General features: G+C 36.2%; 1 protein-coding gene across 2 annotated transcripts in view; it reads left to right on the forward strand.

Moving 5' to 3' along the window:
- LOC149797075 (transient receptor potential-gamma protein-like) overlaps nt 1–22,609 on the forward strand; it is a 179,518-nt gene that overhangs the window by 118,895 nt on the left and 38,014 nt on the right. For both annotated transcript variants that reach the window (XM_089961750.1, XM_089961751.1), the window contains exons 4-5: nt 18,541–18,775; nt 19,397–19,540. In XM_089961750.1, coding sequence (XP_089817876.1) covers nt 18,541–18,775; nt 19,397–19,540 — 379 coding nt within the window. The remainder of the gene's footprint in view (nt 1–18,540; nt 18,776–19,396; nt 19,541–22,609) is intronic.

A 22,609-nucleotide genomic window follows, 5' to 3' on the forward strand; every position in this document is an offset into this window, starting at 1 on the left:
AATATACACCTTTCTCATGCAATTAAATGCAATTTATTAAAATATTTGTTTAAAAATATGACAGGTATTATTTGAAACTCGTACAAGAGGTAAAAGAACCAAACAGTTTATTAAGAGTATTGTTCTGACTATTCGAGATATACAACAAAAATCTAGATGTTATTCTCAAATTGTTTTAATTGATCAGTTAATCTCTTACTCGAAATGAATTCTTGTCTATTGAAAGAAAACCAGCTGGAGATTTGGACAATCAGATGGGAACATATTGTCTTGTTTACTTATTAATTACCATTTTAATTAAAATCTGTCACCTTTTCCCACCTTGCATACGAAAAATAAACACTTGCACGATGGTGGAGAAAGGTAAATGAACATAATGCAATAGTTATTTGCAAAATTGACCATCTTTTGATACGACGAAAATTACACATTTTAAAGTTAAAGATACGAGCACTGTATCTACAAGTAAAATATGACAGACGTCGTCAATTCGCTTGTTTGTTTGGTTTCGTTTCTTAACAGTACATTTTTTTCTCGTTCATTCATGATTCTAATTGTCACGTTCTTTTACTTTGAATGTGCAAGCTTTCCTTCGGTTGATTGGTTTGTTTTGATTGGTTTCTTTCTTAACGGCACTTTGAACACATTGTTAGCTTGGCAAATGGGAGTTTAATGCATTTCATAAAGATGTTTACGGTCCGTTCTAAATTGGTTTCATTATCTGAGCATTTGTATGTGTATCACGTCATCATTCGTTTGTGTATCTCGTCATAATTCGTATGTTTATCTCATTATTCGTTCTTTTGTTTCTTTGTTAGATCATTAGATTCATTCACTATTTAAATCGCTCAAAATTAAAAAAAATCGAATGAAGTCTAATTAATTGTTTTCTTAATAAGATTGAAAGATTCGTGCTAGCAACGAGGTTTGATTGACGAGTGGGAAAAAAAAAACAGAATAAGGGATAACAAGCTGAAGACTCATGATCATTTACAAATTAAGAACGTTTATAGTGTACGTTATATTTCTTGTCAATTACACCTACATCAGACACGAGATTTTTATGTTTTTCTTGGACCGCTAAGGTGGCCTAAGTGGTGTGAGCATCCGCCTCGGATGCGGATTATCGCGGGTTTGAACCCTGGTCGAGTCATACCGAAGACATAACAATGGCAGTACTAGCAGCTTGGCGCTCAGCGTAAGTTGTTAGTGTTAAAACAGGTCGGCCTAGTATCAGGTTAATGTGATTGGATGGGACATGATGCCACGTGTCTGCGGCATGATATCCCAGTGCTAGACATCGTTATAAAATGTCACTGCAGACATCGTAGTGATAATACTCAGATTGTTAATGCTACGCTAAAAAATCAAAATATCACACACACACACACACACACACACACACACACACACACACACACACACTACTTTTCTTTGAATAAATGAAACCACGAATATGAGACAAATCATGTTAGCAGCAAAAAGTCTTGTTTTGTTTTGTCCAAACAAATTATCTTTCAAACTATTTGTCTGTTATCTCTTTAGTTTTAGAGATAATTAAACAAAAGAAATCTAAGAAGTAAAATGTCCCAGATGAAAACACGGACTCATTAGATCTCATCAATATCCAAGTATTCAAGAAGAGCACATATGCTTCAAACTTATATAATGTAGGTAGATCTGAGAGTGTAACCTGCTGGAGCTTCCAAATTATCTAATTTTGGCATAAGCGTCGGACTTTTTTTATTAACGATACTTGTTTTAACAGACGCGCAGTTTTGATAGCAAAAACGTTTTGTGATAAACTTTGCTGACTTATTTCAGGCGCTTTTAGAAACGGATTAATGGATTATGACTAAATTTGTATTTGAACTACTTAATTTCGTAGGTAATTTGCGGGATTATTATTGTTATTATTATTATTATTATTATTATTATTATTATTATTATTATTATTAATTTTCATTTATAATTTTGATATGTGTTCCATATTGATGAATTACTCTTGATAACCAAAATAAAAACGGAACTTTATTCAAATTGGCAAAGATCATTGTATCCCAAAGAGAGACAGACTGACAGACAGAGACACAGAGAGAGACAGAGCGACAGAGAGAGACAGACAGACAGACAGGCACATACACACAGACAGAGATAGATGTACTGATGCACAATTTCCCTCCCCATCATGGATGCAACGAAATACTTTAACATACATAACAGCGTTTTAATGTTGTAAATTGAATTAGAAAAATCACCTTAAACGTCATTAGTCCCTCGAATAGAGACAGCTCCGGCGACCTGGTGGTTAGAGCGTCCGCCTCGGATGCGGGAAGTTGCGGTTCAAACCTCGGCCGAGTCATACCAAAGATGGTACTAACAGCTGCCTCCCTAGGCCCTCAGCATTATGAGGTTAATGTTAGGACTGGTCGGCCTGGTGTCAAAATAATATGACTTGGTAGGACATGATGCTAAATGTATGCGGCTTGATGCCCCAGTGTAGACATCACTATAAGCTACCACACTGCAACCATCGTAGCGATATAACTGAAAAAATTGTTAAAGCTACGTTAAAAATCCAAATCAATCACACACATCCTCGAATAGACTGACGCTCAATTGGCCGAAAAGATTTCCAGAAATTAAAGATAAGGCCATTTATTCTTAACTGTAGAGTCTTCAAACCATCTCTAATGTAGTTGAGCAATAACGATAGTTTGATATTAGCAGTTGTGGCAGCTATATTCGATGTAAGATCAACGCCATTTTCATGTAGGACCGCTAGACATCGTTCGAAATCTTTTGGCCATGTCAGTATGACCGCTCATTCATTTAAGATAGCTGCCACTGTGGCCATATTGGATGTCAGATCAACACCATTTTCATTTAGGGCAAGTCTTTTGGTGAAAATCCTATGTTGATATGATAATCAATCTAGGAATAGTAGCGATAGCAAGATTTTTAAAATGGGCGCCACTGCGGCCATACATGAGGTCAGATTGACACCATTTTAATTTAGAACCAACTAGATAAATAAGAAGTCTTCTGGTGATAATCTCATATTTTTATAAATATCAGTTGAGTAGTATAAACGATTCAAAGACTTTAAAGATAATAGTCACAGCAGACATTCTCCATGTCAAATCGGCACAATTTCATTTAGATCCAACTAGATATCACAGGATACCTTTTTTTGAAAAAACCCATGTCAGTATCATCCTCCATATGGAAAAAGTAGCAATAACAAAAGTTTTAAAGATGAACACGGTGGCGGCGATTTTATTGGAGGTTAGATCAGCATCATTCTTAGTAGAAACTAACTAAACATCTTAAGACGTCTTCTGGTGACAATCCAGTGTGGATATGACTTTCCATTCAGGTGGAGTACCAGTAAGCAACTTCTTAATGTGGCTGCTGTGGTGGCCATATTGGAGTTAAATAATCAACATCGTAATTTAGGACCACCTAAATATCATGTGAAATCATCTGGTGAAGACTTAATGTGGAAATGACTTTACATTCAGCAGAAACAACGATAACAAGATTTTCAAGATGGCCATTGTGGAGGCAAAAATGGATATCAGACTGATACCATTTTTATTCAGGATAAACTAGGCTTCAGAAAAGTATTTTAACGGAAACCCCATGTTGATATAACCGTTCATTCGAGAGGTATGACAATAAGAAGATCTTCATGTCCTAGCAGCACAAATTTTTAAAAACCAAAAAGACAAGTAGTTTTTCCAAATAGATGTAGCTTTGGGACTTCACCTGATGACTGATCAAATTACTATTGCATCCTTGAATTGTCAGGGTTTATGTGATACATTACGTTTTTAAAAAGTAAAAACAAACAGTTTTCAATTTATTTCCTTCAAGATACACGTTTCCTACTAAAAGAAGAATATTATATACGACGTGAGCAGGGATGTGAATGCTTTGTTTGTAATTTTTCGAGTCCTTCTAGAGGAGTAGCAGTTCTGTTTTACAATAATTTCGAATTTAAAGTAAAGCAAAAACAAAAAGACACAGAAGGAAATAAGATTATTGTAGATATGGAATTAAAAACTTATAACATAAGGTTATTAAATATTTATGGTCCAAATAAAGACGACACTAATTTTCATCAACAGTTGAAAACTGACTTTAACGATTATCGTGATAACTTAATAATCATAGGAGTAGATTTTAGTTTAGTTTATATATGATTATGTCAGACTAAACAACCCAAGCTCAAGAAACTGACAGATATCACAAATGAGTTTGCAGTCATTAATATCTGGTGAGAAATACGAGGAGATAAGAAAAGATACACTTGGAGAGGTAGAAACAAATAAGCAAGGCTTCGTTTTTTTCCTATACAGATATTGAAGCGGACGATATTGTACCATGGTATAACACGGATCATTATCTATTTAATAATAATGTATAAGATAAGGAATTTCAACGAAGAAAAATCACATGGGAAGTTCAATTAAAGACAAAAAATATAGATTTAAAATATAAAAGAAATAATTAAAATTAAAAATATTGATTTACAAACTTTGATATTTTTGTCCAAAATGATGCCAGTGATATTCCAAAATATGAAACATAATTTAAGATAATGACCAATTATTTTTTTAATCTCTTCTAATGGGAATAAAAGCAAGAATAAAGTCTTATTCTTCATTTAAAACAAGGCAAAGAGAGACTAGAGAGAAATGTTTAATTAAAGAGATTAATACTTTTTCCAATGATAATAAAATAAGTAATACTAAGTTGATATGGGAAAAACAAAATGAGCTAACTGGTTAATATATAAATGGTATCAATATTACATGGAAATTAATTTTTAATACCTCAGTATGTAGATTACACAACATTGTTTTTGTATGGTTCTGAAAACAATTCTTAAAAATACAAAGACCCGCGGTCTTAGTGTAAAAATAGAAGAAGAAAACACAAGAATACTAGGGACAAGAAGCACGAAAAACAGCAACAGCCATTTGTGCATAGAGTATAATTTATGCTGGATAGATGATTCTTTGACATTATTAGGCAGTATCTTCTCTACAGGTTTAAGTCACATGATAATTCATAATTATGATAGTAAATTAAATGACACCAAAATATAATGGACTCATGGTCGAAGAGAAAAATTGGGAAAATTATTGTGATAAATTACTTGGCTTGTCAAAATTAAATCACAATTCATTAAGTTTACCAAATCCTCCATAAATAGTATATCAATAAAATTAAATAGCTTAATCTACGAGTACTTGTGGAAAGGGTCTGTTGACAAGATAACAAGAAAAGTAACATATACAATGTATAAAGATGGGGTGGGGGGACTTGCAATGACTGACTTAAATATTTCCATACTTTTTCAACTGTCCTGGGTCAGAAGAATCCTTACCAAAACAACAAAATGTAATAAACTAATGTTTCACTGTTTTAAATATTTTGAAGGAATTTAACACGTTTGGTATCATCATATAGAAAGGATCATAGAAGACGTTGATAACATTTTAGAATGATGTTTTGATTTCATATAGCATATGTTCTGAATATTTAATTATAAAAACTTTTCTTTCTGAAGCCTAAATGTAAAATGAAAACATTAAGGTTGTGAGGCTTATTATTTTCTCGGGGAAAAAATGGTTGTGAAGAAGGTATACCATATATAAACGATATTGTCGAGAGTAATCAAAATTCCTTTCATGGCAGAATGTAAATGAAATATATAATGTTGGGACTAACATTTTCAATATGCACAAATCAGTAATTCCGTGAAATCCTATCCAAAAGAGATTACCCGTGGGATCCCAATCAGAAAGTCTGGAAAAAGCTTGAAGTGCAAATAAAAGACCTTAATTCTCCTTGAAACTAAGAAAGGCTGCAGAAATATTTATTAAATCTTGGTTCAAGACACATAGATATTAGAAACTAAAACACTAACTGAGCGGAAAATGCAACTTATTCTTCCAAACAAATTGGATTGGACGAGGCATTTTACTTTAACATACAAAATTACAAAGGATTCTAATCTAATTTGGTTTCAGTATAAATTACTGCATATAGTTCTTTCCACAAATACCTTTCTAGAAACAATTGGAATGGCAAAAAATAATAAATGTTATGTTTGTATGGATTTACCTGAAATATTAATTCATCTTTTTTGGGACGGTGTAGCTGCGAAAGAGTTTTGTATTGATTTAAGCCAGTGGTTTAGAAATAACACTAATTTCCAATATTAAGGCAATTTGAAAAATGTCTCCAGTCTCCACGGCGTTTACTAAAAAATACGACTGATTGTCTACAAAGTTTTCCACCTTGGGAAGTCTTCTCTGGGTCTTCAGCAACATCTGAGAGCCGTCAGTAATTTGTTGGTACTATTTTATTATGATAAAATACAGGTTTTAGGGCGATCAGTAATTTAAGTGAAACGTCTCATGGCGAACAGGAATCAGAGGAAGCTGCTCAGTTAACAGTATTACAACTCGATTTTAAAAAAAGTGCACATGTTTGGGCAAAACTTGTCCTTACAAAAGGACTTCCGTGAGAACGAAAATTAGAACGAAAGGTCAAGTTACCATATAGCGCATTGTCTTTGAGATAGTAAATCGACTTTCAAAGGGTTAACCGTCTTTGTGTATGTATATGTATGTGTGTCTGTTTCAACCTAGCTTTAATAATTTAAGTCATATCGCAACGATGTCTGCAGTGTGACAGTTTATAGTGATGTCTAGCACTGGGGCATGTAGCCTGTAGACATTTGGCATCATGTCCAGCCCAGTTACGTTATATTTACACCAGACCGACCTGTCCTAATGTTAACCTCAAATGCTGAGCGCCAAATGAGGCAGCTGCTAGTACCATTTTATATAAGTCTTTGGGATTACCTCACCGGTGTTCGAACCCGCGATATCCTGCATTTGAGGGGGTTCTAAGGTAGTGTTTAATACTATAGCTGATCTCTTAAGGGTTTGAATGAATTAACTGACAAATACAGTACATATAAAATGGCTTGAGTGAAGTAGGCTCACAAAACACTTCCAACTGATTACTGCCAAATTAACGACCGAAGAGCTCCTTTCGAACCAGCACTGGGAAAACATCGACAGCTTGACAGTACATATGTAAAGATTCTGTCTATGCCACTCGTTCGGTCAAACTTCCGTATACAGCTGAGTAATGAACCAATTTAAGATAGCGTGGCTGTGCTTGAAAATAAAAACAAAATCTTTTTGGGGTTTCACATTATAAAGAAAACGTTGGAAGCTACATCATAAAGAAAACGTTGGAAGCTGCCCAGTTTTGATTACCATTGTGTCCAAATGAACGATGGATATATGTTCTCCTGTCATACGTGTTATTAAATAAGAGATGTGATTTGTTATTTACGACTGGCAATGGGGCTTGAAATGGATTCCTAACTTTGTTGCTAATTTTAAAAATTCATCCATAAATAAATATATCCATATGCTTAGCCTTGTCATTCCGCTACTTGAAGTTTGCAATGCCATTGTACAATATTGGAAAAACTGTCCTATTAGTTATTTCTCAATTCAGTCTGTCTCTACAATTGCTGTCTTGCATGTCTATAACTTCTGCAAACTTTTTATGAATTCAGATGCACCAGAACCATCTGACCTATCTCATCTATGTTAAACTCAAACTTGGATACAATATATAAAAAAGAATAAAATCAGTATAGGTTATGTGGCATTTCTGGAAAGATTTGCATTTTATGAAATATCTGGAATGAACCAGCCAACTCACACCTGTTTGCATGGTCTTCCTATGAAGAAAAAACAAAACCGGCTGAGCTTAATAAATATTTTATTTTCTGTTTGAACCTGAATGCCGCTTTCTGTTAAATACAAGTCACTGTTTTCTCTGGTTAGTGAATCTCCAGGCAAAATCTGAGGAAAATTCTTTGTCATGATCTTTTTTGTATGATGCAGTAAAAGCTCATTGGGTCATATATTATCACGAGACCTTCTCGAAGAGAAGTCAAAAGCTGAACCAGATTTATATCAAAAGACAGCAGTCTTATATGATGGTTATAGTATGCCAGAGGTGTTAGATCCAAATACAAGGACTCGCATGTTGAATTCATATCAACATAGAGAGTTTCATTAGAAGACTCATTAAATGAAAATGACGCCGCTTCCACGTCCAATAAAATCGTCACATTAGCCATCGTAAAAACTTGCTTATCACTACTCATTCTGAATTGATGGTCGTACCAACATGGTGTTTTTCTGAACGATTTTTATATTAAGTTGGTCCTAGATGAAAATAGTGCAGTTCAGTCATCCATTATGATCTCTATATGGACCATCTTGGACATCTTGGTATAACTAAGTCTCCTGAAATAATGGTCATGGCAACATGGGGTTTTCACTGAAAGACTTCTTATAATGTCTAGTTGGTGGCAAATAAAAATGGTGCCACTATACCCGTCATCTTAGAAATATTGTTATCGCTACTTCTTATTGGTGATTGGTCATATCGATATTATACTTTCACCAAAGACACGAAAATGACGTCAATCTGATATCATGTATAACACAATGGCAGCTATCTTGGAAATCTTGCTATCACTACTCCTCCAGAACAAAGAAGTTACATCAGCCAAAATATTTCTTATAACGTCATTCTTATCAAATGAATATGGTGCCAGTCATAATCTAATATGCTCACCACAGCAGCTAATTTGCAAATCGTGTTATTTCTGAAAAATGTCATAGACGGTTTAAACACTCAGTAGTTAAAAGGAAGAAATGGTCTTGTCTTTAATTCATTTAGATATTTTTGGCTGGTAGAGCGTCAATCCCTGTCAGTGAATGATGATGATGATGATGATGATGATGATGACGATGATGATGATGATGACGAAGATTATTATTATTATTATTATTATTGTTGTTTTTTTTTTGTTTTTTTTGTCATATGTGGAATTAGTATTGCCTCGCCTGGAAATGGTGAAACATAAGTATCGATATCGGGCGGTAGTATTTCAGTGTTATAAGACAACAATGTCAAATCTTTTGGAAATCATATATCATCTAGATGACTCGATATATTGATAGGAATCTTCGACATAATGCTAAAGGATTGACCGTTTATTTATTTTTTAAAGGTCAGTAAAGTGTGAACTGAAACACGCTGTGCAGACTTCATACTAAAGTAAAGCGGGGGGGGGGGGGCTCGATTCATACTTAGCTGAATTGAATTAATAAACTGCTCAATCATAATAAATAAATTTTACCACCATAAAGGACAGACTAACTGTTAAGTCAGTAAAAAAATTCCATTAAATGCATTCAATCAAGCCGCCATTTATATCGAGCTAGAATGCATTAAAAATATATATTAACATCCATAACTTACATGCAACCAAGCATATAGTTTTGCAGTTTCCTAGCAACATGTCACAAAATGAACACTAATAGGTAAAATCATCTTCGCTGCAGATTTTATCCGACATTTAAATCAAATTTAATAAAACTTTATCAAAAGTATATAAATTCGCAAATGAGTGACATCGCAAGATAATTTCCTATTACTTTAATTCCTTTGCACATAGTTATACTCGTCGAAATTGGGTATTAGCGCCAACCACAGTTAGCGTACAACGTTTGCTCCTAAATATAACAAATAACATTAGAAGTTTATTTAATAATTTTAATCTATTTTCCCCTTACGTTTTCAATATATATGGTTAATTGAAATTATAAAATTATAGCGGCCTTTACCAAAGCGGAATACGTTTGATAGAAAGACAGAGTCACCATTATGTATGGAACCGAGAGTACAGCACGAAGTGACAAAATATGTATTGTATAAAATCAACCAATTTGTGGTTATAATTGACCGATAAATATAAATAATTCTTTCTTACACGGAAAGTAAGAGGAAGAAACAAGCGAGAGAGAGAGAGAGGGAGAGAGAGAATCTCGCTAAATAGCCATGGCTAAACTTACGTTACGAAAGAAATAAACAGGACAGACTAACACATTTCGAGTTATCTAGCTACCAGCTTCTAAATCAGAATTTGGAGAGGGGGCGGTTAAACATAAACATAGAGCAATTTAAAAAAAAAGTTATTTGGATATTCAAAATAAATCACACTCCCTCCACACAACCTCCAACACACGCCCCGAAAATAAATTGCTCAGACTCCTAAGTTTTACCAGGTTTGAATGGTTTTGCATTTTCCAAGTTTTACCAGGTTTGAATGGTTTTGCCTTTCCCAAGTTTTACCAGGTTTGAATGGCTTTGCCTTTTCCAAGTTTTACCAGGTTTGAATGGTTTTGCCTTTTCCAAGTTTTACCTGGTTTGAATGGCTTTGCCTTTTCCAAGTTTTACCTGGTTTGAATGGCTTTGCCTTTTCCAAGTTTTACCTGTTTTGAATGGCTTTGCCTTTTCCAAGTTGTACCTGGTTTGAATGGCTTTACCTTTTCCCAGTTTTACCTGGTTTGAATGGCTTTGCCTTTTCCAAGTTTTACCTGGTTTGAATGGTTTTGCCTTTTCCAAGTTTTACCAGGTTTGAATGGCTTTGCCTTTTCCAAGTTTTACCAGGTTTGACTGGCTTTGCCGTTTCCAAAATATGTTCAGCACTTCTATGTAGATCACATCAAAGCTTCACCTGATTTTTTCAAGCAAACTTTTTATCAACAAGGACAGTTTACCCACTTAAAAGAGAGAGAGAGAGAGAGAGAGAGAGAGAGAGAGAGAGAGAGAGAGAGTGTATGTGTAAAATAAAATACTGAAAATTGAAGTCTATACATATTATATATTTATAAATTGCAATTGGAACTGAACAGAATATTTACTTTCATAACTTTTCACCACAGAATGTCAATCAAAACATGAAAATTTGATTTGTATAAGGGCGAGACGAAGCCCACATATTTAATACCGTTGTAATAATCGACAGAACATGACGTCGACAAATTTTTTAAATAATAAAGATATAAATCAATCAATCTCTCAGCATATTATTTAAATATCTGATTCTTCTTAATTTGTTTATATATTTTATAGGTTCTTTTTATGATGAATTAAATATCATCAATAACGGCAATTTTTTTCCAGTGAAACCTAGAGCTGAAATTTCTTATAAACTGTCCTCGTTGTCGATCTAAACAAACATTACCTAACAATTTATTTCATCCGTAATTCTCTACGAATCTTTGAAGTACCAGTAGGCGGAACAAAATGAAATGCATTTTATTTTTCCCGTTCATACCTGTGTGAATCAAAGAACTTCGGAATGGCCGGGCCATCGATTTTGCTGGGAATAGTAATGACAACAATTTAGCTGCTATATGACTAAAATTGTACACTGAGATGCCAGATTACCCATCTCGCCAGCGGAAGTGACGATTAGTAGTCATACGCTTCAGTTAACTGAACTACTTTTTTCACATTGCCGTTCACAGGAAAGACACCTCCACATCTGGAACCTTGCTCTTATTTATGTGTGCATGAATTTGAGACACCTTTTTTCTCCTGTCAGTGTCTGTTTCCGCCTTTTAAAAAGAATTAAAAGTGAACTTTCTCTCCTACAGCAAATGGCGATTTACTGCTAATGTGCTGTGTTAATATTATGCCACAAAATAATATCGCTGGCTGTTGCCCTAGATCCTTCTCTAATTGGAGGCGGCTCGTTGTAATTTTTTTTAAACAAATGCTATATCGCCCATCTTTAACTGAAATACTTTTATTTTTTATTCTTAATTTTTTTTTAGTTGAGTGATTAAATTCAGATTGATAATATTTTTATTTTAGTACTGTCTCTTTTCGCTCTTATAAATCTTTAGGAATGCAAATTAAAAATGTCACTTTACATACCGAGAGCAGTCACATGTACATTTCCAAACGATCTTTGGCGTTTATAAGCCAAGGAAGCGGCTATGTCGCGTGCAAGTGCTATGATAGTAAGACCAGGGCCGACAACGGGGTGGGGGTGGGGCAACCGGGGATATACCCCGGGGCCAGGGCCCAAAAGGGGGCCTGGGTCGAACAAAACTTTTTAATTTTGTTAAAGAAAAATTTTGTTTCAACAAGAACTAGGAGAGGCCCGGGTGTTTCTTACCCCAGGGCCCGTAATCGCTCTCTACGGCCCTGAGTAAGACTAGGACATGCATTGGTTGCTCACGGTAAATTTCTTTTCGTCGTAAATAAAAACTGTATTTTTATCTTTGGTGGCTACAAAAAAAAAAAAAGGCAGAGCTGCAACGATGAAGAAAGGACTGCCTTGGCTGGCTGTGAGAGAGCAGTTTTGTCCTTTAAGTGACATGCTAAATTATAGAAGGCGTTGAAACAAAATCCAAATCCATATCCAGATAATATACCATGTTTAAAATCTGCTATACGAACTGAGACAATCTGCTTTTATTACATCCTACTCTAGTCGCTAAAACATTAATAATATTTTTTCTCTGATTTCCTGCAAATTTTCTAACCAGTAAAGAATGTTACTTCAAGACTAAACTAAAAACAAAATAAGATGTTTATTAAGTTCAGCCGTTTGACCTTTGTGCGTTGTCCATATGGTTGAAATCCAATGTATATGAGATGTGCGCAGGGAAACAAGGACCCATTGGCGCCAAGATTCCCACACCTTTCTCGTAACGTAAGAAAACGGTCCTGGAGGGAAGGTCCACCCTTTGTATGCCTCCTCTATATTTTTATTCCGTTGTTGGGAAACTCCGACTGTAGCTGAGATCAAGTTTTTACAAATTGTTGGTAGAATTGGCTGACCCTCACAGTACAATGTTCCGGCATATCGTAAAAGTGCATTGTGACAATACAATTATCACCCATAAGCTGCTTACGCCGTTGGTTTACCGGGCTCAGTGACAAACTCCAGAGCACAAAAGGAAAACGGCCGTATGCCTCATGCGCATCATGACACAAATATAATTTTTTTCTTTCTTCACACCAATTATAGGACAAGATCCAATTGGATACGCACCCTTCCGATATAGTGCATCAATATGTATTGCGGTATACATGCTTATAAATATCAACATGGGGCAGGGGAAGTAAAAACATGTCGTGCATGTAGGGTTGGTACGGACTCGGATTATACTCTGTTCATGGGATGTGGAGGTATTCGTTTTAGACTCTTTAGGAAGGAGAGCAGCAAAAATTGACATAGATGCTCAATGATCTTTTACATAAAATAACACCCGTTTAGAGATATGTCACTGCTTTAGAAACTGAGCTAGATGGCACCAATTAAAAATAAAAGCACTTAGGAAAGTATGCATACTGTTACACGTTTGAACGAGTTTCTTCGTAGAGAGCGCATAACACAAAGTGAATATGATGGCTTGTTGTACGCACCACTGACGAATGGGACTCGATGGTCAGTTCCAACTCTTAAGCAGTCGGCACGACGGGTATACTCGACGGTCGGTTCCAGCTCCTAGGTAGATAGAACGACATACGGACCCAAGGCAGGAGTATGACCTTGTTAATGTCTGTGCTAATTTTCGGCCTGAAAGTTTAAGGCTCAAGTCAGCAGTTGCTTTCAAGCAGCCGAAAAGAGCAGACCTATACTACAGAGCTTGAAGCTACGCTTACGGACAGAGAAAAGAACAAGGAGAGGATATGGGTCAAAATAAAAGTAGCATGACACTTGTACAAAGGACAATAAGCGCATTCGCAAAGCCGTGAGACAGCCCGTAACGAGCGACACAGAGATTGTTACAAACCACTTTACACAGATGGATTAGCTACGCTGATTGGAGATCCGTGACTCTCTAGAACACGAAGAACGGCAGGAGCCGGCAGCTTGATTGACCAATAAAGAACTATTCGAGAGTGACAAAGACTAACTGTCTGTCTTATTCTGGTGGGTGGATAGTTTGCAACTACTTTTGTCCCAACTATGTCCTGCTCAGCGCATTTTTAAGTGGCCAGCACATTATTGGAAGAAGATTGATCTAGCCTGTGGGTATGAGACAGAGCTGTGCGCTACACACGTTAAGTCGCCATTTGCACTCCTGCGCTGAACAACAGCTGTGTGACCTCGCCTCAGGAAAGCTGAAGAGACATTTATTCCGGCGTACCCTACCAACAATCTCGTGAAAGCCTTCCATTTTGAACAAGTGAAGAAAAACGGCAAACTGGTTGAGTAAACGCTTGACGTTATTGTTGAAAGTACTATGTTGAGGCCCACTCTTCCTGCTCCTTCGGGAACCTAATCAATACTCTTAAGAAGACAGTTCAGCGCTTTACAATAACCTGATGACCTGCCTGGACAACCAGGCATTTGCAGTTTGTATAAAGCCCATGTTTCAACAACAGAAATGGAACGAGCTGCAGTTAGGAAGAGAAAAGGCTGCCCTTGTTCTTCATTTAGCGTTTACTATTGCCAGCTTGGTCTGTGTAAACGCCTGGGTGCAGAACATTCAGCACGGAACAGGCCAGTGGCAGGTAGGAGACATTGCAACTGTGCCCGGGGGGCAGACAAGAGGAAACTTAAACGCCGAGTACAAAGTGCAGGAGATGAACGAGACCCTCCTCAACATCCGAAGCAACGATGGTGAGAACCGAATGATGACGCAAAACTGTGCCTCTAAGTATATTCGTAGGCCATATTGTTGCACAAGTCAGGTTGTACAGACGCAAACCGTGGATAACAAGCTCTGCATTCACTCTGCTATCATCCCCTTCCCATCAAAGCCCAATTGCTTGGCATCGCAATTAACGGGTGTTGCAGGCTAGTAGTCACTCAGGTCACCAGAAGAGACCGTATACGCCTCTCAGCCAGTACATCGAGAAGAGCATACATGGGTACAAAATAGGATGTGGTAGGTTGCTGGTTCGAACCAAAGACATAAAAATGGTGCTATGGTGCTATCAGCTCCTTGATTGGCGCTCAGCATTGAGAGGTTAGTGTTAGGATTGGTAGCCCTGGTGTCAGTACAATGTGAATGGGTGTGACATGACAATATGTCTACGGCATGATGCCCTGAGTTATACATCACTTTAAACTTCCACGATGTAGACTTTTTGATGATATAACTAAAATTGTTAAAGCTATGTTAAAAAATCCCAAAACACAAACACAACACATTTACTTCGATTCTGTACTAGCTTGGCTCATTAAAAGATATGATTGTATATATCTCTTTGTGCTTTGGGCAGGCAATGTACACACTATCCAATCTAGATTCTTGAAACTTGGTAAGTGGTGTGCCTTTAATAAACACTACTTCCTTCCCCATTTCATTATGGCCTATATAATTCGCTTCACTGGCTTGGGTTCAGTTTTGTATTGATGTTCATTTCTCAGGCACTGTTCGTGATAGAATCGTAAAATTGGTGACGATATCTATCTTTGATACTACCAGACCTTTAGAAAAGAACGTAATTGTGACCTATAGCTCCTATTTTACTGGCAATGGCTACATGTACATGACCACATAAGTTATGGGCATGTTATTTGCAATTCAATTCCTAGAAAAACAAAACATGCTGAGTGGATTGATCCTGATATGTTCTACATCCTTACTGCATAAAGAGGTATGTGTGACCTATAATTCATGCTTCGGTGACTTTGCTGAAATTATGAGTTAAACGTTCGCATCATGCAAAAGTGTAATTGGACGTATCTCTGTTACTACTACAGTCTTACAAAACAAAGAAAATCACTGTGACCAACACGATGTTCTTTACTAAACATGAAAACATTGTTGGGGTTTTTGATCATATAGTTTCATCGATGCTAGAGCTGTGTACATCCTATTCTACAAAAGAAGGCCCGTCGTGAACAGTGCAGGTGGAAATAGAATGAATGCATTTATTCAATGGCATACTTTCTACATAAACTGTGCATTGAACACGTGAATGAATGTGGTAATTACTGCATGCTTTTTATGTGAAGCCTGACGTATAGTAGCTAATCAAAGTAATTTTTCATACACAATCTATGAGTATACTGCTGGCTGTCACCGCTCCGGTGGTCTAGTGGTTAGAACGTCCGCCTCGGATGCGAGAGGTCGCGGGTTAGAACCCCAGCCGACTCATACCAAAGATGGTACTAACAGCTGCCTCGTTAGGCGCTAAGCACTAAGAGATTAGTGTTATAACTGATCGGCCTGGTGTCAGGATAATGTGTGTGGGTGGGACATCATGCTACATGTCTGCGGCATGGTGCTCCAGTGCAAGACATCACTATAAACTGCCACACTGCAGACATCGTAGAGATATGACTGAAAATCTGTTAAAGTTACGTTAAAATTCCAAAACACACACACACACACACACACACACACACACACACACACACACACACACACTGCTTGATGTCGCAAAGTTAATAAAAGCCCGCGACTCCGACTCTGTACAAGTTTAGCAACTAGGAGTAGACAATGATAATGGGTTCACAAGCTGATTTTGGAAACAATCCTTCTTAAAAAATAATCCGAAAAGCTACACAAATTTCGGGTTTTTTTATCAACTAAGTCGTGAACAGTGCAGGTGGAAACAGAATGAATGTATTTATTCAGTACTACTCACTTATTATTATTCACTTGTACTGAGTACCTCTAATTTGATATCACAGAAGAGAATGTTCTTTATTCCTGGAAGTGGTGACTCGTGGTTAGCGTGCTGGACTCTGACCTCTGACAGAAAGGGAGCGGTGTCGAATCCTGCAAGCGGACCAGCCTGGATTAGCTACCGTGTTGTGTTCTTTGGCAAGGCACTTTGGTCCAACTGACTCGGCACTAAATAACCTACTTGTGTTTCTGTGCCGTAAACACCAAACCCAACCAACTGTATGCCTGGTTACAATAGGTTGGTAGTTTCGTCGTATATCAGCACAATGCTGGCTATAGGATGCCATAAAGTTTTACACTGTAAAATGACTGAAACGTCTGATGTAAACGTAAAATATTTGCCAGTCTGAATTTATTTTCTGCATGACAATGTTTGCAGTAGCAATTGTAGGCAAGTAAACGCCACCTAGACGCGAGCTAGGTAAACGATGATTACAATGACTATCTGATTTGAATTATGGCCTTTTATCTTTAAGATCTTGTAAAAGTTCGATAATGTACGGGAAACACGTATATTAATGTAGTGATAACGCGAATGATTGTCTGAGCTTGTTCGCATTCTTGAGACCATACTTTTGATCCGATTTTCATCGAAGTTAAGCTTATATTACCAAAACCTAAGATGAGTTCGACAATGACGGAAATGACAGTTCTGGTTTTTATTTACTAGCCTGACAATGCAATTCTTTAAAAATTTCAGTTAAATTAAGAGTTTTGTTCATTGGGTTATTTACATGAAATTATACTTGCCCAAAAGTAGTGTTCAGTTTTCCGGGCTTGTTTTGTTAGGGCATTGTGGTCCCTGAATTATTGAATCAATGAGCAATTTTTATGCATATTCATAAGGTCATCTTGCATCTGATTGGCTTAGTTCTTTACCAATCGGATGGCCATATTTCTGATTAGACTTTGACTGTACTTGGAACATGGGCTCATATCATTAAGATCTCAGACAAGTTGAGAATGAATGAGATTTGTACAAATTAACGATGTAATTTTTCCATCGGACTGGATGAGCTTGGTACTGCTCTTCAGACTGTTTCGATTTTTTATTAGCCTTAATAAATACATTTGAACTATAAAATCTTGCTATTATTACTAATAGCTTCCTTCTTGTACACTTTTTTTTCTGAAGATCACATCTCTATCATTGGTACTTTTGATTTTCATTTGGGGAGGGGAATTAATAAATATAATAACATTGGTAATTGTTTTTTTAGCAGGTATGAAAACGTATGCAAATGCGAAAGAGACAGGAAAACAAATATTGTTCGTCATATACCTGGAAAAAATATAAACAATGTCATCAATGATAAAAGTACCAGAGTCCAACAATTCCAAGCAATGTTACAATAGTCATACCAAGGAGCTCATGTTTCCTTGTGTTTTATTTTTTGCTCAATCGATGAAGTGAATTATATCAGATTTATATGTAAGATGCACCATAACTGTGTATAGGAAGAGTGGCACTTGGCATTTGGCCACTTAGTTTAATGACAGTCTGAACTGTTGGTTCCATATTAGAGACACGTGAAGAGAGAATTAAAGTAGTACATAAGGTTATGTAAGAATTGCATCGCATGTTAATTTGGCAATGTAAAGGCGAAAGGGTATGTTTATTTATAATTAGTGCATTCCACCCCCGTGTGTGTGTGTGTGTGTGTGTGTATTTAATTATACATGCATGCATGCATGCATACATACATACATACATACATACATACATACATACATACATACATACATACATACATACATACATAGTTATATGACAACAAGGTGAACTTTTCTTTACCGGATTGTTGTTATATTTTCATTGAGCATGAAATTCCCTAAAGTTTGTGAGAATCTGTTTTACAGAAAATAACGTGAAAAATAACCTAAATAAGTAAATATGACATAAGCGTTGTTTCATTAGAAAGATAGAAGACAGACAAATTTCGAAAGTTTATTTCTGTTCTCTCTGCAGTTTGTATCTCATCCTAACTGTCAGCAGCTACTGGCATCGTTATGGTACGAGGGACTCCCGGGATTCCGTAGGCAGAACATCGTCTGCAAGCTCCTCATCACAATCTGCATCGGCTTCATGTTTCCGATTCTGTGTATCATGTACCTTATCGCTCCTCGATCCAGTCCCGGAAACCTAATACGTAAACCTTTCATCAAGTTTATATGTCACAGCTCATCTTATCTCACCTTCCTATGTAAGTAATCCACAGTGCCTTCGAATCATAAAGCCATTATGGGTTTTCCATAAACCTCTTCATTGGCAGTACTAGGATAAATAGATATAAATAGCAATGTTGTCTCTTTGTAAATGCACTAAGACTGATCCATGCGAAAAGGTCAGATTTTAATTTTAACTTTTCATCAAGCTCATTTGAATAAATTCAGGCGCTATGCATCCAATGAAAATGGGATAATACGTAATTGTTGGCGTCATCTTCATCCTAATCCCTCAGGTTCTTCCCCAAGTGACCACGTTCAATCTTCCAGTCTTCCTCAGAACTGTTTATATTGTCAGATTTGAACCTCTCAGGTTTTAGAAACCTTCTGATGGAAAGGTCTACCAAGGTTTCTTAAATTATGAATAATATATGGTAATTGTTTTACTGAAATTGAAAAAAATAAATGGTATGTGTTATAAAATCTAAAAAGATAGTTACCTTACTAGTCTTCAGACAATTGTGTCGTCTTTTATGTCTAAGAATTTCAGTCACCCTTATGTTAGCTCAGTGCCAGTTTCGCGGCTTCACAAATAATCTGTCACATACTATCTTATAAATACAGTTGTGTAAAAAAAATATTGTGATATTGTGTTGCAGTTTTGCTCATCATGGTGTCTCAGCGGGTGAAAATTCCAAACCTGGACACGCAGCCCACTGAGAACCTGTCCAAGGGGTCCATGTCCGAACTAAGGGGGGCACCTGCCACCACTATAGAGTGGATGATACTTTGCTATGTAGCAGGTAAGCCGGCAGATTATCCATACCATAGAAGATTACAGGAAAGTATACCGTATATACTCGTTTTTAAGATGATTCCAACTTCGAACTGCACTGACACAGTTCTGTCATCGCATAATACGCCGGTAGATCTGGGTATGTGCAGTTCGTTAGGAATAATCAGTAGAACAAACAACATAGACCCTCATCTGCAGGCGCATTATGCTATGGCAGATCAGGTTCTCTGTTGTTTGAGTTAGACTCGACTTATAAGCTAGTAGAGACAGTATACTTTGGTTTATTTTTACTTTAAAAGGAACATGTTAGTTTAAATATTAGTGTTTTAGGCATCTAGTTCATTTAGTCTATATAAGCCAGATTGTACATGCTAAATTGTTTTGAAAGGAATGGAAGCAGTCTAATAATATCTTATGTCACTCTGTTGTACACGAAAAAAAAAAGATGGTTAGGGTTATTGTTCTGAAATTTCAGTTGGACCTAACTAGAGGTACAAAAATCACTAGTCTCGTTGCCTAAGACAACTAAATATTAAAGATGTGCAATGAAGTGACTAAAACGCAAAGGTCAAACATATATTGTAACGCTCAGACGTTGAAACAGATAATTGGTAATGTTAAGGGTTTAAAACAAATAATATTGTATATTTGCCAAGATTATATCAATAAAATGGGTTTTCAACATGCAGTACAATGAAAACTGAAAATAAGAATTTTGGACTCTTTTTTATTTTTATTTTTTAATCATTGATCAATCACAGTTTTAATTGGAATTAGAATAAAGATTTTACCGTAATTGGACAGCAGCCTGTCCTTGCTAAGACAACCAGATTGTATCAGGTTGTCTGATGGGCAACTATGCTTTTTAAAAAATTTAAAAATGATTTTATTCGGTTGGACATGTACAGCTTAAAAGTAAATAATAAAGATCACATTTATATGGTTATCAGCAAATGTAACGTACTAACATAAGGTAATAATTTATAAAATAAAAAGTGTGCATGGACAAAAAACGAACAACACACACAGAGGCAATAAGTTGAGATGGTTTTCTTGAAGGAATTATTTATATTTTTGCTTAAAAGGAGAAAACTCTCGTTGTAAATACCACTCTGTATGAAACAGGAGAAAGTAATGTAGGGTTATAAAATAGCTGATGTTTAGTTTAACTGAATAATTTGTTTCCTTGTAATGGATTTACAAGTTTTCTGTTTTCATCCGAATCACGCTGGCTGCATCAGCCAAATGAAGCGTGACGGTGCAGACCTTCATTGCATCAACATGATTGATTTCGAACTTAAGGACAAGGCTTAAATCTAGAAATTTGATGTGAAGAAATTTAACTCTGACGTAGATTTAACTAATTAACTGTCTCAAGATTGAATTGAACTTTCAGACATGTTTCTAAAATTGGAGGCTGGAATTTATGATGATAATGCTATGTTAATACCAGTATTGTCACCTCACTCCATTCACGGATGACGTCAAAACCCATTGCCTATTGAAATGTTCATATTTTACCACATGAACACATACTAGCCGTTGTCAAGCTTTTATTTTCATAATCAAGCTTCCATAGAAATGTGCACCTTGTAAAAGTCATTAGCGTAAATTATCTATCATTATATCTGGTAATTATTATGTATCACCTGACTCACAGAGTCTTTGTTAAAGAAAGCATTTTCTCAGTCGTCTTCAATCGCCGGTATGGAAAAAATATCGCCGACCAGAGACAAAATGTGTAAGGTGTGAATGAGTTGGCATGAAGATAAACAACAAAACTATCGACCTCTGCAAATCACACATTTATTTGGATCATTCGTTTCAAATATAGGCTGGCAAGCGCCACCTCGTGTTTGGGGAGGCAAAATGTTGACTTTCTACCAGCAATTGACTTTGACGTAAGCGCCATGGACTAACGTCAGAGACTTGGCCTATGTTAAAGTCGATCAAACATCAATGAAATACCTGCACTTTTAATTTTTAATGTTATTCCTGCAATTTTGATTAAAAATAATCGAATTTACTTTAAATGGCCTCATACTAGTGCTTCATTAAGCCGTGCCGTCATAAAATTTGATGTCATGCAAAAACAATCATGGGCATAAGGGTAATTAAAAACAGCATATTTTTACATTCTCTGTATTGTTCTAGAATACGCAGAAAAGGTCTGGGCCTGGTCCACTAAGTATCTGAATGGCATAGCCCTGCGTCCGTCGTGAATCTTGTGTCATCCATCATGTAGCGTCCATCCATTGGCAACTCTTGCTATTACTCTGGAGTTTATATTTCTGATCCAATTATAATCAAAATTAGGATATGGATTTATATCATCAAAATCTCGCACGAATTCGATTATGAAGGCAATTTATGAATAATAATTAGGTTATGTTTTATCTGAATAGTTAACCTTATTACCACTCTGGAAGCCATATTTATGATCGAATCACTAAACTTCGAATATATTCTTGTACTTTTAAGCTCTCGGACGAATTCCATCGTGAGCGAGATCATGCATACTAATAAGGCGATCTTCCATCTGATTGGCAGTGCTTGTTAACTGACTAAAGTCCGTATTCCTTTTTCTACCTTTAATTTTGCTATATCATCAAGATCTCGGACGAATTCGATATTGAGCGAGATCGGTGCTTGCAAATGAGATGGTTTTGCATCTGACTGACTGAACTTGTTACCAATCTGTAGGCCGTATATCACTGATCCAAATTTGCCAATATATGCTTACATCATCAAGATCTCTTACATGTCTGATAATGTACAAGGTGCACACATATCAATGAAGTAATCTTACATCTGATTAATGTGTATGTCAATGTGGTCATGCTGGGACATTTACTCCTCATAAATATTAAATGTTCTAAAATTTAATACTAATACAGTTTAAATAAAGTCTATTTAATCCCGACTATTGAATACTTTGCACCATAACTGTCATTATAAACCTTCCAGACGAATTTAGGTGGAGATAAGTGTATGTCAGGTCTAATCGTCACAATATAGAGTAGTATACATTTTATTTTCAACATGAGTAACTTTGATTGTGACATCGCAGCACATG

This window comes from Sinohyriopsis cumingii, chromosome 6 (assembly GCF_028554795.1).
Source record: "Sinohyriopsis cumingii isolate HCF-2022 chromosome 6, ASM2855479v2, whole genome shotgun sequence".
In the NCBI taxonomy this organism is placed as follows: domain Eukaryota; kingdom Metazoa; phylum Mollusca; class Bivalvia; order Unionida; family Unionidae; genus Sinohyriopsis; species Sinohyriopsis cumingii.